The following is a 16,999-nucleotide window of genomic DNA, read 5'->3' as shown; positions in this document are numbered from 1 at the left end:
CACCCCCATACCTCCCTCTGCCCCACTTATTTCAACCCTTCTGTTGCTGGGGGGGGGGGGACACCTTGTATCTAGTGCATGTATGAGCAAGGCCTGTGGCTACACACGAGGGTTGTGTGTGTGTGCACTCATGTTTGTGTGTGACTCATAGGGGGTGGAGCGACTGTTTCAATAGCACGCTGACTCTAATGAAAAGCATTGAGGGGTGCATACTGCTGTGTAACTGATTCCTCTCTCTGAAGAGATTAGGAGCTACATTGTTGGTTCGGTTGCTCATTTCCATGAGAGCACAGCCTCCCACCAGCGGCTGCTCGGCTTTGTTATTTTGAGTTGGAAAACACAGAGCCCAATGTCCCGGGCTTCCTTGTAACCATTGTTTCACAAATAGGCCAAAATGTAGATGTCACGTCACAGATGCCCAATAACCTCATTAGCTGCTCTCTGTGAGGCGGGGGGGAGAAAACGGTTCCGTGGGCGAACTTCACTTTCTGCATCGTAAAACACTAAAAATACATCGATTAATACTCAGTAGTAGAAAGTATTTTAATAAACGCTCAGAGACAATGTGATGTACCTGTAAGCAGGAGAATGTGTGCATTAATATATCTGTCAACTACTGTAACATATCAGAGAAAAACACAGATTGGTTTCCATAGGAGAAGATATAGTCCTCATTGTATATCAAACATGAAGAACAACTTCAAATATCCTTATTGCTGCATAAGAATACACGATAGTCGGTTATAAATTATTAGAAACGTAGGTTGTTCGACAATATCACAGACATGTAAGTTCTCAGTTATAAGCCGACATAAAAACTTCTATTTTACACAATGCAGAAATAAAAATGTATATTATTTCTCAATTCGACTTATATATATTTTAATTTCTAATAAAATCAATGGTTAATTGGGAGAATATCGTGAAAAAATACATTATTTCCTTTCTTTGACATAAAGGCTTGATAACAAACTTCTTAGGAATCATTACCGTTTGTCAAAGAAACATAAATGTGGATACATATTGGTAGCTTCCTCCCAAAATCCATATTGGCCTAGTTCCAAAACATGCATGAAAAATATTATTGTTTCTTATTAAATCTGTGGCCATCATTATATGAACAAATCCAAATGGAAACTTCCTGTGAAAAGCTGACGTCCCTGAAACTTGATGGAGAAAGAGCTCAGTGACTTTAAGTGAAACAGTAGAAGAGTTAAAAACAAACTCTTATTAAGAAGAGGAAATTAAGTGATTTTCTATTAAAATGATTTGTTCTTTAGGTTGAAAATCTCTCTTTGCTTCCTGGTTAAGAGAAATCTGACCGAGGCGGAAAAACCGGGTCCAGCAGGAAAATCAACAAATGAACCGGGTACAAAGAAAACCTGAGTATTAGTCAATGATGTGCATATGGCCTGACATGGGCCGGGGATCCCTAAGCCACATTAGAACCCACCCCTCAATTTAAAATAAAAAATCATTAAACAAGGAACCAAACAGAGGAGGAGGAACAGAGGAGGATCCCTCGACCTCAACAGATGAACAGGTCACATGCACAGAACAATCCTGAATAACACAATTCTAATGTTTGCAAGAGAATTATTCATTAAACTAAATTTAAACTTTGTAATTATAACTTTAAGAGAGAATCCAGATAGAACTGGCCTCGCTGCCTCTTACGCTCCCTCTCTGCTCCTGTTGAGTAGAACCTGCAGCTGAGGTGCAGAACCTAACAAGCTCCTCTGCAGCAACGAGCCCGACAGGGCCCGGCCCCTGGCTGAGGGGTCCCGGGGCCCCCGCACCCACCCACCGGGACCCGACACAGGGAGACACCAGCAGCTGTCACACGGGCCCATCACGGCCTCAGCAACGCCGCCTGTCACTCACCCTGTGGAGGGCTGTCAATCAGGCTGCACCCAGGAGGGAGCTGGGAGGCGGGCCGCTGCCCGGCCCTAAACAAAGACATACTTTCATTTGCAAGCGGTTCCAGTGCCACTACTATTTTGAAAGAATGATAGAGTGGTGCTGATAAGAGTAATGACAAAGGACAAAGAGTGGAAGGGGGTCTGGGGAGGGGGGGTCTGATAGTAAAGAGGTGGGAGCGCTTGATAACATTCACACTTTGCTTACATCTCCCCATTTGTGTCGGGGCCCCAGGAAAATCCCATTAGAGGAGAATCACAGATCTGCACGGAGACCATCACATTCTGGTCGTCAGCTGGGAATCCCACTGGGGACACTTAGATGAATTTCAAACTTTATTATGTTAATTTCCCCCTTTTAGTTCGATTTAAACACTATAAATAAAACCAGAGTTAAAATGTTGCTGTATAGACTTCAAACTAACTTGCTCCTGCAGCTCATACGTCTCTGTCAGCTTCCTCCTCGTTCTCCCCCCCCCGAGTGCTGTAATAAAATAAACTAACAAGCAAAAGGTGTTGAGGGTTTTGTGGATTCTCCTCAGGCTTTTGTCGTCTTCCTCACACCTATCTATGAACTATTCTAATTGCATGTTAAGTCCCTTTGTCAGCTCGCAGGTAGGGGACGGCCTGCAACCGCGGTCACACCTCAACCCATTGTCCCGACCCGTCCACTGTCCTCGTCTAATGTCTCGTTTCACATCCAACACCAGGCTCCTGCTTCATTTAAACAGTCTGCTCGGGACATTCAGGGGATTTAAAGAGAAGATATAAAGTGCAGCCCATCTTTCTCCCGACAGAAGAATGTCTCAGGTGTTTCCAGAGACAGAGATAATTTCATCCTCCTCTGCTATCTCCTGTCGTTATCTCCTCCGGGCGCTCGGGGACAATCGTCTTCCATTTGGTCACTTGTCTCTCTCCTGTAAACGAGTGACATCCTCACAGCAAACAGCCCGAACTCGACCTGTCGGAGCAGGACCAACACCTGCATTGTGCCGGAGCTGCCAAAAGAGGAAGGGAATGAAAAGGGGTCTACAAGATGGACAAAAGCTGCCGCCCAGAGCTGTTTGTGTTGTGAGATGTAGACCAGTGATGCCATAAGCCTCCTTCTCTTTGCTCTCTGCTCGGGCCCATTGTTGCTCTTGTACAAATTTGCTTTAGGCTCTGTGGACCCCACCCAAATGAATTCCTCCCCTCCCTCCACCTTTTGCCAGTTTTTATCTGTCGCTGGTATCTCTCTCTCTCTCTCTCTCTCTCTCTCTCTCTCTCTCTTTGATTTTTCACCATCTGCAACACAATATTTAAAAAGTAATCCTATCAGGCTTAAGTCGGAGGAACAAATCAGGTTAAACAATTAATCCTTAGGTTTAATTGTATAAAAATTCCAATCACCGCTTCTCAAAGCCCGAAGACAAAATCTCTACGTTTTGATTTGACCAAAAGTACAAGAAACTAAATCTCAGCAATTAAATTTTTAGAGGTTGAAACCTCAGAATTTGAAGAATTATTTTAACTGTTTCCCTTTGAAAACTGACTTAAACAGTCATTTGAATATCAAAATATTTGCAAATTATTTTCTGAAATAAGTGTAATGGACAAATCATTTCATCTTTGGTCAGCAGCTTTTCCCAGGGAGGCAAAACTAACCACTCATTAAAAATAAATACAACAGGATGCACACAACAAAAAAAACTGTGACATATATATATAAATATAAATTAAAGGAGAAAAACTCCTCACGGTGATAAAGTAGATCAGTTCTCCAATATCTATTATATCTTTTTGGTTTATTTTGACGAGGAGAATCATTTTAATGTAAACTTTCCATCAGCTGTCACATTAGAAGTATTTAGATCATTTACTTGAGTAAAGTTATTATCACCACGTGGTGAAAAGGCTCCATTACAAGTTTAATTCATGAACATTCCAGGTAAATGCACCAGCAGCAAAATGTTATCAAACTATTCATACATTACTAATCACGGAATTATTATAAATGATTTATTACGTAGAAATGTGTACACAGAGTATTTTAAGTCTATATAGTGGTAACAGGTTCAATTGAAAATGTAACTATAGTTGAAGTAAAAGTATTATAATTGCTATTTAAATGTAAAGATGTTTAAAGTACTCCTATAGTAAAATAGTAGAAAATGCAGTTTTCCAAATTCCCATATTCACTATTTTTTTTCAAAGTAAATAACGAATTCATGTTTCATTGTAGAAATTGTTGTCTGCACAACTCCTTCATTAATTTATCAAGAGAGATTCAAATCATTAATATCAAATTATTACTTTGAGATATTGAATTCCATTATCAATCTATAACTTATGTCTCTGTGTCTACAGCTCACACACTGATGCATTGAACTACACAAATGCAATGTGTGTGTTTGTGTGTGTGTGTGTGTGTGTGTGTGTGTGTGTGTGTGTGTGTGTGTGTGTGTGTGCTGCATCAACTTCAGCTAAACTTATGAAACTGGCAGCTCGGATTTCTCACCATGTACATCAACACAACACAACTTCAGCCTCAATACTTCTGTTTCCAAAAAAGTATGAAATATGTAATTTCTTACAAAACAAATGTATTGAAGCTGAGTGAAAGTAAATAAAAAGAGCTACTATGAGTATATTATACTACTAGGCTAATATATAATTCATTTATTGGGGGGGGAGAGGGGGGGGGGGGTTGCATAAAAAACAACAAACAACAGAAGAAGACAAAAAAACAACTCAAACTGTAAATGTTGTGTTTCTGTGTTGACACTCATCATTAATGCCTTCCCCACTATTACCAGTGAGAAGCTGCGGCTATCAGCAGCATCACCGCGGCCGCGTCACGCTGTGAATATAATAATGATCAGAATGATGAGAGATAACAGAGGTGAGCTCCTTTGAACCCAAAGACCTGGAACACTGAGCTCCACTGGGGCTCCTCTGAAGGACATGAAGGTGGAGGAGGAAGGGGGGGGGGGGGGGGGGGGGGTAGTGGAATAAGAAGTGTAATCTTCTCCTCTTATCTCTAACAACCCCCCATCCAACCACACAGACACACACACACACACACACACACACACACACACACACACACACACACACATTAGCATCTGTTATCTCACAATTATCATATACATTAGTCAACACCTGTTTCACTTAACCTCGTTTAATTAGGGCCATTGAAACGCGGCTCCTCGCTCCAAACAAAACCTTCCGACATGTAAAAGGACAGTTTGTTGTGCTTCGCTCGATAAATTAGCAAATAAAATTAAAAGCTGCAGCTCTGAGGCTCGTGAAGCTGAATGACAATCCCTTATTCTCCATCTTATTAAATACGCAGAGAGAGAGAAACTAGTGGGAGTGGAACCAAATCTCGCTCGGTGACTTTTTACGCGTGCGTAAAAGGGAAAACAAAAAGCGTGTGCTTTGTTTATTAGCGCGATTTAATGTTATTCAAATTGTTTAATTCAATTCTCCCCAGTGCAGATGTGTAGGTGGTGAAGGAGCAGCAGCGACTGGCAGGACGTCGTTACCTGAATTATTCTAATCACTGCGCTTAATTAGCGCCAGACATGAGAAGTTGTCACATCTCACACCAGCGTCTGGTTTCATCCTCCGCAGTGAAACCGAGCCGAGTGAAAACTATTAAAACAACAACGTGGAAAACAACAAAAAACGAAACCTGGAGCTGATATTAACCTTTTCTTTAAAGTTTCAGACTTTAAAGTGGAAAAAGCTGCGCGCCCTTGATTCGCCTCCCAGCAGAAGAGGTCGCATTTGAATTGAAACTCTGCAGAAATCACTGAGTTGCGATAAGTAGCGCATATTTAGCCTCTCCACGAAAACGCAAAAAGGAACAGCGGAGGGCGTCTTTGATGGGATTTGTTGCCAGTGAAAGCTGCGGGTCTTTTGAACGTAGCTGTCAGTCAATACCAGTGGGACCACCCCCCCCCCCCCCCCCCCCCCCTCGTCTCTCAGCCCTTCTCCTCCCTCTCCTCCCCCTGCACACACACACACACACACCCACGCTGGCAGCTGGGTGTATATATAAGTGGATCCAGGCGCTTGTGTCGCCACTCACTCAAACCTACGAATAGCTGGGACGCAGGAAAGATGCCTGCATCTCAAACTGGATTTGGCAACTTCTTCTTGGAGCGGAACATCAGCATGCCGACTGGATATCAGATCCCGATGCTGGGCAGCGTGCACCAGCAGCAGGCTCAGCATCTGGCAGCGATGGCAGCTGGGATTCCCTTAGGATACTCGGGACTACAGGGATACAACTTTATCCCATATCCGCACCACAGGCACATCGCGCACATGGTGAGTTGTTAAATCACAGAATTGTTTAGAACCTGATTTGAGGATCTCAAGGTCAAAATGTTTGTTGACTTCAATCTCCAGTGGCTGAACAATTAGAGGAGGCAACAACATCCTCTGCAGGATTTGACTCTCGCAAACTGGATTGTGTTGAAATGTCTGCAAACAAACTTTGTCAGAACTAATAGAAATTTATCAGATTGATTATCTTTCCGTTTTGGGCAGTAGTTCACTCACTATGTTCTGCGCAGTGAGTCTCCAACTCCGTGCGTAATTGCGCACAAGCACAAATTCCCTGGCTCGCTTCTTACGTGTCTTCTCTTTATTTTTCCAGACAAACGGTTTCGACTTGAAGGCTGCATCTCCCTATCATCACGCGCTGCTGGCCCGCGGGGGGCCCTTCTACCCGCCCTACCGTCCGGGTGCCACCGAGGACCCCAGCAGGGTCCCCAAGGTGGCCACACGAGAGAGCACCGGGGCGCTGAAGGCCTGGCTGAACGAGCACCTGAAGAACCCGTACCCGACCAAGGGCGAGAAGATCATGCTCGCTATCATCACCAAAATGAGCCTCACGCAGGTCTCCACCTGGTTCGCCAACGCGAGGCGGCGCCTGAAGAAGGAGAACAGGGTCAGCTGGGCGTGCAAGGGCAAATCAGACGAGGAGGATGAGGAGCAGGAGGGAGAGAGCGACGAGGACGACGGTCCCCTGGAGAAATGTCCCCTGGAGAAATGTCCCCTGGACGAGCGGGATGAGGAAGAGCCTGAAAGCGAGCGCGCAGACACGGAGGAGCGCGTGCAGGGCGCGTTGGAGAGCTCGGCCCCGGTGGAAGCGCGTCTGGAGAGCCCGAGCCGGAGCCCGCAGCAGCACGAGGACAGAGAACACGCACTTGTGATGAAAGTTGAACAGAGTGAATCTGACCTCACGCCGTCCGGCCTGGAGAGTAAAGAAAACGTCTCCAGTCAAAAACCCAAAATCTGGTCTTTGGCGGAGACGGCGACTTCAGAGACTGTGAAGAAACCACTGGAGCATATTTACCACCCAGCAGGGAAACTGTGGGCAGACTGGGCCTCACGAACCGGGATGTTCGTGCCCGCGTGTTACTCCACTCGTGAGATTCTCTGAGCCTCAGACTCGAACCTCCTCCACAGCTCTTTTGCACTTTACTCTCTCAGGCCTCAGGGAATTCCTGAAGTTTTGACATGAAATTCTGTATTTTTTGTGAAACCAAAGACTTTGAACACGTTGTGTTACTGTAAATAAATGTAGATGTATTTTTCCACCGACGACCTGTAAATTATGTTTCCTTTGTCTACACGTGAAGAAATATTTTTGCTTAAATAAAAATCCAGCTTCTGGTGATAATCGGACATGTTTCTGTGTTCTCCATGAATTTAGGGTTTATGTTTTAAAAGCATGGAAACCTAAGCTCAGCTATATCGCAGCTGCAAATTAAAATAGATTTAAAAAGGCTTAATATATTTGCTTTAGTATAATTCTTAACTAAACTGAGAGTTTTTAACTTATCCAACCCTTTATTTAATCTTTCAAAACAAAGACAGAACAGAACAACTCCAAAACTAAAACTAAAAACATCCGTCTGAAGCTCCGTTTTGCAGATGTGGGGACGAGAGGTAAAGAAAAAGAGCTGAAGACGAAAACAAAGCAACGTTCTCACTGAAGGACTCAAGTTAAACTTCTGTTAATTCTAATGATTATTGGCGGTCAAAGGTTAAATCCTGGTGTGCGTTTAAGGTTCCAGGTGCAAACTAACATCTGCAAAACCGACACATCTGGGCATTATTCACTAAATTCACCATAAACACCAAATGTAAAAGCATAAATATTAACGTTTTTCATCTTTTCATGGTTTTATATCAACAATATTATGTGGCCTGATTTTTCTCTCTTCCTTTTTGACTCTCTGGTTCGGGTTCAGGAACTGCGGGGGGGTTTATTTTGAGCCGAGTGATCCTTGACATTAAACTTAGGGAAAAGAAAAGTTTTAAATCCTGTGTGAGTGCAAACTGAAGTGAGGTGTTCCTCTCCACAGGTACGGATTAGACCTGTCAGGGTGTTAGTGATGTTTAGCGGTAATCAAAGGGATTCCTCTCCATCAATCACCCAGGTTGTTCCCATGTAAATTCAAAAGGGCCGTACCTCCATTAATCCGGGGATAATGACGGGGCCTCCCGGGAGAAGCAGGCCCTGCAGAGCCGTTGTCCTCCGGCCAAACCTTCTCCATGCAAATCCCTTCAAACAGAAAAAACACACAGAGAAGATTTAGTTTCCTCACAACAAACAGAAGATCAGGCCACAAAAGAATAAAGAGGAGTGAAACTGTAAAAATGAGGCCTGATAAATCTCCTGATGTCTCCAGTGTCAGGGGTCAGGTTAATGCGAGGCTGCAGCGACCCCTGCAGGACACCGAGAGTAACTACACAGTTATTCCACTCATTCTGATTTGATTCCAGCTTAAATTGGAGAAGTGAAGATAAACAAAACACATGTGCGCTAAAAACAGCGGGAAGAGTGATAGAGGTTTGGTCCATTAATCCAAACACAGCTCAGGGAGGAAGTTGCACGACTCATAAACTCTGTCCCTCGCGTTTTAAACACATGCACACACATGATTCACATAGTTTTTAGATTCAGTGTCACTCACACTTTCACAGGTTCGATGTCCTGCGTGAATAAAAGTTCATAAATCGTCTTGGAATGAAGAGGGAAAAAGACGCTCCGGCAAATCCGGAATTTGCCCGTGAATTCTCGTATTTTTAAATTGTCTTGGGTATTTTACTAATCCAACGATAATATTATGATAACTTTTTGGTGGGAAATGTAAGAGCAAATGCTTGTGATTAATTCGGCTGACTTTTTGTGCCACTTTTCCACAATGGATACAAACTAGGGGAAAGTTTAGGGGCAACATTACACTTCCTGCTTTCATCGCCCAAAAGCTTCATGGGAACTGATGGATTGACCAATAGCAGCCAGTGTAAACACCCCCTTTATTAAAATAGAATAGATTTATAATAATTTAATGGAATAGATTTGAACGCAGAAGCTTTTAAATCACATGACATCAGTTTTTGCGTCATCTCACAACACAAACACAAGAATTCACCTTTTTAAAATTGTGTATTGTGGAAATAAATTGGTCCAATTTTGGTGCTAATATCCCAAAGTTGAAACAAACACAGTTTAAAGTTTGAGACTTTAAAGAAAACTCGGATACGGGGAATTTAAATTTCACAGTTCAGACATAGACCAGCATGACTGATGTTTATGTGGTACACAAAGCAGAGGAGGGAACAGACGCCATTATACACTTTATTATTGACACTTTTATACTTGGAAACACATTATAATACACAAGAAGGAGAGAACACACGTGCAAACTGAAACACAAAATGTAAAAACAGCCCATAAATTACAAAACCTCCAAAAACAATACATTAAAGTCCCGTAGCATGCAACACTCTAATATCCTATACACTACTGCAGCTGTTTCAATTATATGACTGACACCAAGTGATATATCTATGTATATATTTACATAAGGAGAATTAAGTGCAAGTGAGATATGACTCGTAACGTTTACATTATGATCAGAATGAGGATTTTCAGTCCATGCTCGTCTGCACTTGTGTCTCCTGCTGGGGCTGGATCGAGTCTTTTCCTCTCTCCTGTGTCACAAACTGTCCGTTCTCACTGAGGACGCCCTCCGACAGCAGCTCCTCCCTCTCATCCTCCAGGTTCTCCTCTGGCATCTTCATGTCTTCGTCCTCCTGGGACAGCCGCGGCTCAGGGTCGCTCTCAGTCTCGTCGACCTGAGTGAATAACATCGGGGTGGGTTCCATCGGCAGCTTCTCCCGGTCCCCGTGGCAGGATTCCAAACAGCCCTACCGGAGCACGAGAGAGAAAAAGGAAATAAAGAATATTGCAGATTCAGTTGTGTAAATAAATTCAAGGTTTACAATTTTACGATCACAAAAAATCCTGCTTTACTTTTTATCAGGGGGAATCTAGAAATACTGAGCCATAATGCGTTTTCAAGCGTAGACGTAGTAATGTGGACGAAACCCCAGTTAAAAGTCATTTAAAGGAACAGTTTGACATTTCTAACAAACATATTTCCTTTGTTAATGTCATGTTAATGTCCATATGTCCAAATATGAGAGAAATACAAAGCCAGGTTTTTGATTTTCATAGCTTAACAGACTTGAAACAGGGGGAAAAAGCTGCTTTGGCTTTGTCATATTAAAAAAGGGGTTAATAAATAGGTGATAAAACGTGTATATAGTTTGTGGTCTTTAGAGGAAGTAGCAAGTTTAGCTGCATGTAACTGTGTCCACCCACAGGCCTGGCTTCTTCAAAAAGCATAGAGATATAAAAGTGGCATCAAACTTCTCAACTTATTCTTTGCAAGAAGATGAATAACTGTTGTTGTTTTTGTTAATAGCTGCACTACCCTGTTAATTATAGATTATACACGAGCCAACCAAATGAAGACAGAGAATCAGATTTACCTTTGCCCGTTGTTTCGTGTCTCCTGCTTCAACCGACACAAAAGAAAAGAGAGAGAACATGAGAACATGAGAACATGAGGTGAGTTACTGAAAACGTGACTTCATTAAATATGATATAAGAGTTCCAGCCCACCGTACCTCTGCATAGACAACACGCGAGTATAAAGACAAACAATGCACTTCCAAAAACAACAGCAGCTGCAATCAGACCTCCTGCAGCTGCAATCAGACCTCCTTGGTGCCGCAGAGTTTCCTCTGCAAGAACAGAAACAGTGAGAAATGAATTAATACAAAATATAATACAAAACCTTAAGTTACTATGAAAACAGAACCACAACATAACCATGTTCAGTGTAGATACTCGAAGGAATACTTCAGGAAAATATACATATATCTTTATAAATGTTTAAATGTGCCACCGGACAGTTTTAGGGTGTTTATCAAATGAGATTTATTTAAACACATCATCCTGGACTTAAAAATACAAATCACAACTAAATTGAAAAAAATACCTTTATGTTTAAATACTCATTTAGAAACTTGATTTTATCATTATCATTTGTAGTTTGAGGGTTTTCAGTCTGCGCTCTCTGATTCCTAAACAAACCCAGATCAAGTGTAAGTTGTGTGCAGGTGAACTGAGTCAAACCCACAGTTAGAAAACCACAAACCAAACTCAGAGGAGCGAGCTGCACCGCCTCGTCTCCCGTGAGGTTTCGTTTTGAGTCAGACGCACAAACCTCTAACCACCCGGCTGCAGGCGCTGTCACAGACACACACACACGGGAGAGAGAGAGAGGGTTCATCTTCCTGCACACAACTCACCACAAACACTGTCAGACACGTGGGTTCCCTTCTCCTGGACCTGGTATCCACTCTCACATCTGCAAAACAAAACAAACATCACACAGTTAAAAGGAGAATTCCTGTAGGTTTTTTTTTTTTCTCGTGCGAAATGAAAGAAGTGTTGAGTGTTGGTGAGGAAGTAACACAACAATCAGAGTGAATGCTTGTGCCAGATGTGGTGAATTTCCAGAAGTGTGTTCTCTATGTACTATTTAAGCAAATGAGAGAAGTTTCAATCCACTCGTCTAACACAGACGTCAAACTGCTTTACTCTTGACTGGCAAACTGGAGAATGGAGGATCCCATCACAAATTAAAACTGTGAAAAACTTATTTCTCCTTCATGTAAATACAAAACTCTCTGGATGACATCTGCAGCTCACAGGAAAATCACACGATGTTCACTTGTATGTCCTCTAGTGGGCGCTACAGGAGCATCAAGGGTCAAAAGAATACACTTAAGAACCGTTTTCTTTTCCTCTTCAGTCTACCCATTCATGAATATGACTCGTTGACATATTTACTATACATATTCAGATTGTTTTAAAGTGCAATATCCATTCTGGGCAATAACATGTAATCCTAGGTATTTATGAATTATTTAAGTTTGTGTCTTATGTCAAATTGCACTCTATTACTCTATTCTACTCTTTAAGTAGTTGTGTGTTCATTTGTGTGTTTCATGGCCGTGTGAGTGTGTCACTCACTCTGTCCACTTCGTACACACACTGTTCCACGAGGGGCTGTTGGAGAATGAGCCTTCGGGGCAGCTCTCACACACGGTGTCCTTGCTGTGGTTTCCTGAAAGCAGAGCAGCAGCAAACATTCAAAAACAGATCTGATCATTTCCTTACAGAGCTCCTGAAACCCTCCAGAGGGGCGATCTCTGGAGCTTCTCATTAATCGGATGAAAAAGCTAAAAATAATGCAAATATCTAGAGTAAGCTGAAGAAGACGTAAACAGAAACATGTTCCTCCAGAGATGTTTCTGTCGCTGTGTTCTTAAATATATAAAAAGAGAAACTCCAGAGGAAGCTCCGACCCAATCACACAGACGTCTCCAGGAGTTGTGCGATGATGTCTCACCTATGGACTTGGCTTGTTGCCCTGGTTTGCAGGTTGTGTGCGGCACACAGGTGACACACGTGTCACTGGAGCAGTGGAACCCCGTCAGGCAGCTGCAGGTGCTTTGCTTCTTCTTGCTCGCTGGCTGGGAATCCTCCAGGTTCTTATCTGAAAGAGGAACAAACACTGAACAAGGGTCCCTGGCTGTTGTGACTGCAGCAGGTTTGTGTTGTGTTGTGTTGTGTGGTCTTACTCGGGTCGCAGTACGGCTGAACCTTACACCGGGGCTCCTTGGTGTAGGTATCCCGATATTCATGGGGTCCACACTCTGTGCACTGAGGATTGGAACACGAGCTGGTACTCGACATCTTGGTTCCTGAAACACACAGTGAAACGCTCCAGTGTTTGCAAACGTGTGACGGGGAAGATGAAAAGCAATAGTTTCACATTCTGGGGGATAAACCCTTCCTTCCAAGTTACAGTTCTTCATCTTCTTGATGATCAACTTAGTCTCATAAAATTCAGAGCTGCAGCGGAAACAGAGCAGCTGACCTGATTTATCAAAACATCACATCTGGTCTGTTTGAGCTGTAAAAGAGTGAAAGAGTGAAAACGACCTATTGTGGTTTAGCACGAGGTTATAAAGTATGTTAGTGATTATTTTCCAGGTTCAGTAATATCCTTTACATGTTTCTATAAAGTGATAATTAGTCATTAAATGTCGATAAGCAAATTAAACAGTGGTCATCAAAAAGTCCAACCAGAAGTGGACAAGCCAAAAGATAACAAGTTCTGTTATTTATGAGATATAAATATAAAACTTTATTTATAGAGCATGTTTCAAAAAACATGTGCTTCACAGACATAAAAGTACTTTATGTCTGTAATGACATTTATTTTGTTATAAAACTGTACTAGAACTGTACTAGAACAGATTTCTTAAAGTTTAGTTTTTTTGTCATCACAATGTGTTTTTGATGATATAATCTATAAACCAATTGTTTGTGAGACACCATCAATCCTCTCATCTGACAAATGACTGTGTTTGTTGTTTGTTGTTTGTTGTTTGTGTTCATCACAAGTGACTGAAAATGAAACCACGGAATGAAAAGAAAACAAGGATGAAAACCAAAAGCAAAAGAAAAGTTTTGTTGGCATCAATGGTGAAAGTGTTCCTGAAATGTGATGCTCATTTGATGCTTGTTTAAAATAGTGGAATTTATAGATTTACACAAAGATAAATGTAAGATTCAGACAAATCGAGCGATTCGCTTCCGTAGACAGATAAACATCAAGGAATCATATTCTCTGTGTTATCGTCTGATCCACTTAAGGTTAAGGTCTGCCTTGATCCTGGTAAGGCAGATTCATTTCCCTCAAATGTGTTAAAACTGGAGATTTTTGTGTTGAATTTACATTTGCGTTTAGAAATTTGACAACAAATCTAATATTGAAACCAGGATTCACGTGTTTCCTCTAAGAAGAGTCGCATATAATCCAGATCACAGCTCTCTCTTAAAGGTGTGAGTGACTTTACCTGGAGCACACATAGTGCAGCACTGGCCGGCCTGGTCATACTGGGTCAGGGGGTCACACCGGGACTGGGCAGAGGTCAACACCTGCAAAACAAAAAGCACAAAGTTACATGAAACCACAACTGAACTGAGCTGTACTTCAGTTTGTTAGGGGGGGGGGGGGGGGAGTTTCTCTCTGTGCACAGTTGGTTCACTTCCTCAGAGAAAACAGTGAGAGAGTGGAAAGTCCCAAACTTTTTACCAACTGTGAACTCGAAGGGGGGGGATTCGAACTCAGCGAGTCTCTCTGACAAATCTGCTCTAAAATGTATTTAACTGTTATCGTTGTTGCTTCTTTTGAGCCAAACGCACGCGCGCTCGTGTCAAACAGCTCCAGCTCCCAGGCTCAGGTCGGAAAGTGAAAGTGAAAGTGAACCTAACCGTGACTGTGCAGTAATATGAACACTTTTAACACAGGAACGAGCAAGAATAACGTGGGAGTGAAACACAAACACAATATGTAGATGTAGATATACAATAAAAGAAACACTCGCATACACGTACACGTTTACAGCACATGTGATAGAATCTGATCTAAGGACAGTGATCACACGTCACAATAAGCAGTTTTAAAAAACAGATTCCACCAGTTTACTCACCATCAGCTGCTCGCACACCATCGCCACCAGTACCACGAAGAGACGCATGTTACTGGTGAGTCGCATCGTTTCGTTGCTCAGACAGTCTCAGTGTGTTGCTGCTGCCTTCACGTCCTTCTGCTTTTACTGGTGAGAGGGAGGAGCTGATCTCAGGGAATCCCCCCCCACCCCCCCGCCCACTGTGCTCCTGGTTTTTTTTACTTTACTTATTCTAACATGACCATTTCCTGTAACTCCCACCATGAAGCTGAGATCTTCTGGCCACTGAAAAACCCAAAGTACACAAAACAACGTTTAAACCACACATCACGACCCCGGAGACCAGAGAAACACACGTGGTTCATTCAGTTTAACTCAGAGTTGTGTTGTTTATAAAGTCACATTTCACACACAGAGGTGCAGGGGCGTTTAGAACAACACAACATTAAATATAAATGAATGTAAATTCCATTTAAAATGAAAAAAGCAAAGTTTAAAACACATTTCAAGCTCAATTAAAGAGTTAATAAAGTGGAATGAAGGAGGTAAAGAGATTTAGAGAGTTAATATAAGTAAAGATGATAACATCTCTATGTATACAACATTTAAAACAAGCTAAAGTAGTAAATGTATAAATAAAATAAAATGATAAATGAAAATATAATAAAATACCACAATGGTATGACCTTTGAAACTAGTTTATTTTAAGGCTCCTCTGAATGAAATTAATATGAATGAATTCCTAAGATCAGGCAAGTTTAGGTGAAAGAAACCACTACTATCGTGTTTGAAATATTTATAATAATATATTTTTAAGTGTAGAAATTTACCTAATGTATCAAAAGCAAAATAGATTTTTATTAATAGTGATGCATGAACGTTGAAGCAGCTACTTTCTGTGGCTGCATTGGGGGATTTACAGGTAGTTCTCAATAGATTTAATTTACTGTCAGGTTATGAGACTATTACAACAAAGTCTTACGACACAAAGTGGATGTAAATGAGTAGAATACAGTAGAAAGCTCGTGGGAATCTTTTACTGATCGGGATTTATTGTTTTCATTGTTCTCGACCACTGTTCAACCGACACTGGGACTCCTCCAGGCTTCTGAGGGATTCCCCACAAACTGTTTGCACACACTGGTTTTCCCACATGGTGACGACTGGAAGTGACGACACTTCTGTTGTCACCTTCACACGGACTTTCAGATTTTCTTGCGATTGTATTCAGGGGCAACCCAAAAAAGCAAAAGCTCTTATTTTCTCATTGATATATGTATATACAGTAAGTTCATTTCATATGAGAAGTCAATTATTTTCGAGTAGGAATATGTGAGGAGACCTGAAGACAAGATGTGTTTTCATGAGAAACCATATCACTGTGTTGTGTTGTGTTGTGGGTATGATGGGAAGGGGCTTCAGGCTTCTTAGGCCTCTCTCTCTCTCCTGGAGGAGCTGAGGAACAGGTGAGGAACAGATGAGGAACAGATGAGGCCTGCATGTGCACACCTGTAACCTGATGATGGCTGATGTGTTTTCATGAGATACCATATCAAATCAAATCAAATCAAATCAAGGTTTATTGTCACATGCACCAATGACAGCGTCATCGGAGCAGTGGCAGGCAACTTCTACGCAGTATACGACTTAACAAAATAGAAAAATAAAATACTATATAACATACAAAATATAACATATAACATCGTAACATATAACAGTCAAATGAAGCAGCAGTTGACAGGGTGAAGGAGTGGGGAATATTAAAAAATAAAAATAAAAATATTGATATATATGTAGTAAGTACGTAGTAAGTTTGACCTGTGATCTTGTGACCTGGCAGGCAGACGGGCTATACAAAATAAAAAAGAAATAACATACCATATAACATATAACCTCTAACATATCACTGTGTTGTGTTGTGTTGTGTTGTGGGTATGACGGGAAGGGGCTTCAGGCTTCTTAGGCCTCCCTCTCTCCTGGAGGAGCTGAGGAACAGGTGAGGAACAGTTGAGGAACAGATGAGGAACAGATGAGGAACAGATGAGGAACAGATGAGGAACAGGTGAGGAGCAGATGAGGAACAGATGAGGAACAGATGAGGAACAGATGAGGAACAGATGAGGAACAGATGAGGAACAGATGAGGCCTGCATGTGCAGACCTGTTAACCTGATG

At 42.0% G+C, this 16,999-nt stretch overlaps 2 protein-coding genes across 2 annotated transcripts; one reads left to right on the top strand and one right to left on the bottom strand.

Annotated features, from left to right (window-relative positions):
* The first annotated feature begins 6,005 nt into the window (after positions 1 to 6,005).
* Positions 6,006 to 7,515, top strand: irx7 (iroquois homeobox 7). Its single transcript, XM_053423975.1, has 2 exons — positions 6,006 to 6,236; positions 6,568 to 7,515. Exons 1-2 carry the CDS (start codon positions 6,027 to 6,029, stop codon positions 7,354 to 7,356), a joined length of 999 nt encoding a protein of 332 aa, XP_053279950.1. The 5' UTR covers positions 6,006 to 6,026; the 3' UTR covers positions 7,357 to 7,515.
* Positions 7,516 to 9,553: 2,038 nt separating this feature from the next.
* cd40 (CD40 molecule, TNF receptor superfamily member 5) lies at positions 9,554 to 15,002 on the bottom strand. The gene is made up of 9 exons (XM_053424972.1): positions 14,847 to 15,002; positions 14,211 to 14,292; positions 12,927 to 13,049; positions 12,695 to 12,841; positions 12,316 to 12,409; positions 11,589 to 11,647; positions 10,902 to 11,018; positions 10,764 to 10,789; positions 9,554 to 10,136 (listed from the first exon to the last, which is right to left on the bottom strand). The coding sequence occupies exons 1-9, from the start codon at positions 14,910 to 14,912 to the stop codon at positions 9,858 to 9,860; spliced, it is 993 nt and encodes a 330-aa protein (XP_053280947.1). The 5' UTR covers positions 14,913 to 15,002; the 3' UTR covers positions 9,554 to 9,857.
* Between the last annotated feature and the right edge of the window lie 1,997 nt (positions 15,003 to 16,999).

This window comes from Pleuronectes platessa, chromosome 6 (assembly GCF_947347685.1).
Source record: "Pleuronectes platessa chromosome 6, fPlePla1.1, whole genome shotgun sequence".
Classification (NCBI taxonomy): Eukaryota; Metazoa; Chordata; class Actinopteri; order Pleuronectiformes; family Pleuronectidae; genus Pleuronectes; species Pleuronectes platessa.
Note: the sequence above shows the minus strand (reverse complement) of the source record. Positions and strands in the feature narration are given on the sequence as shown.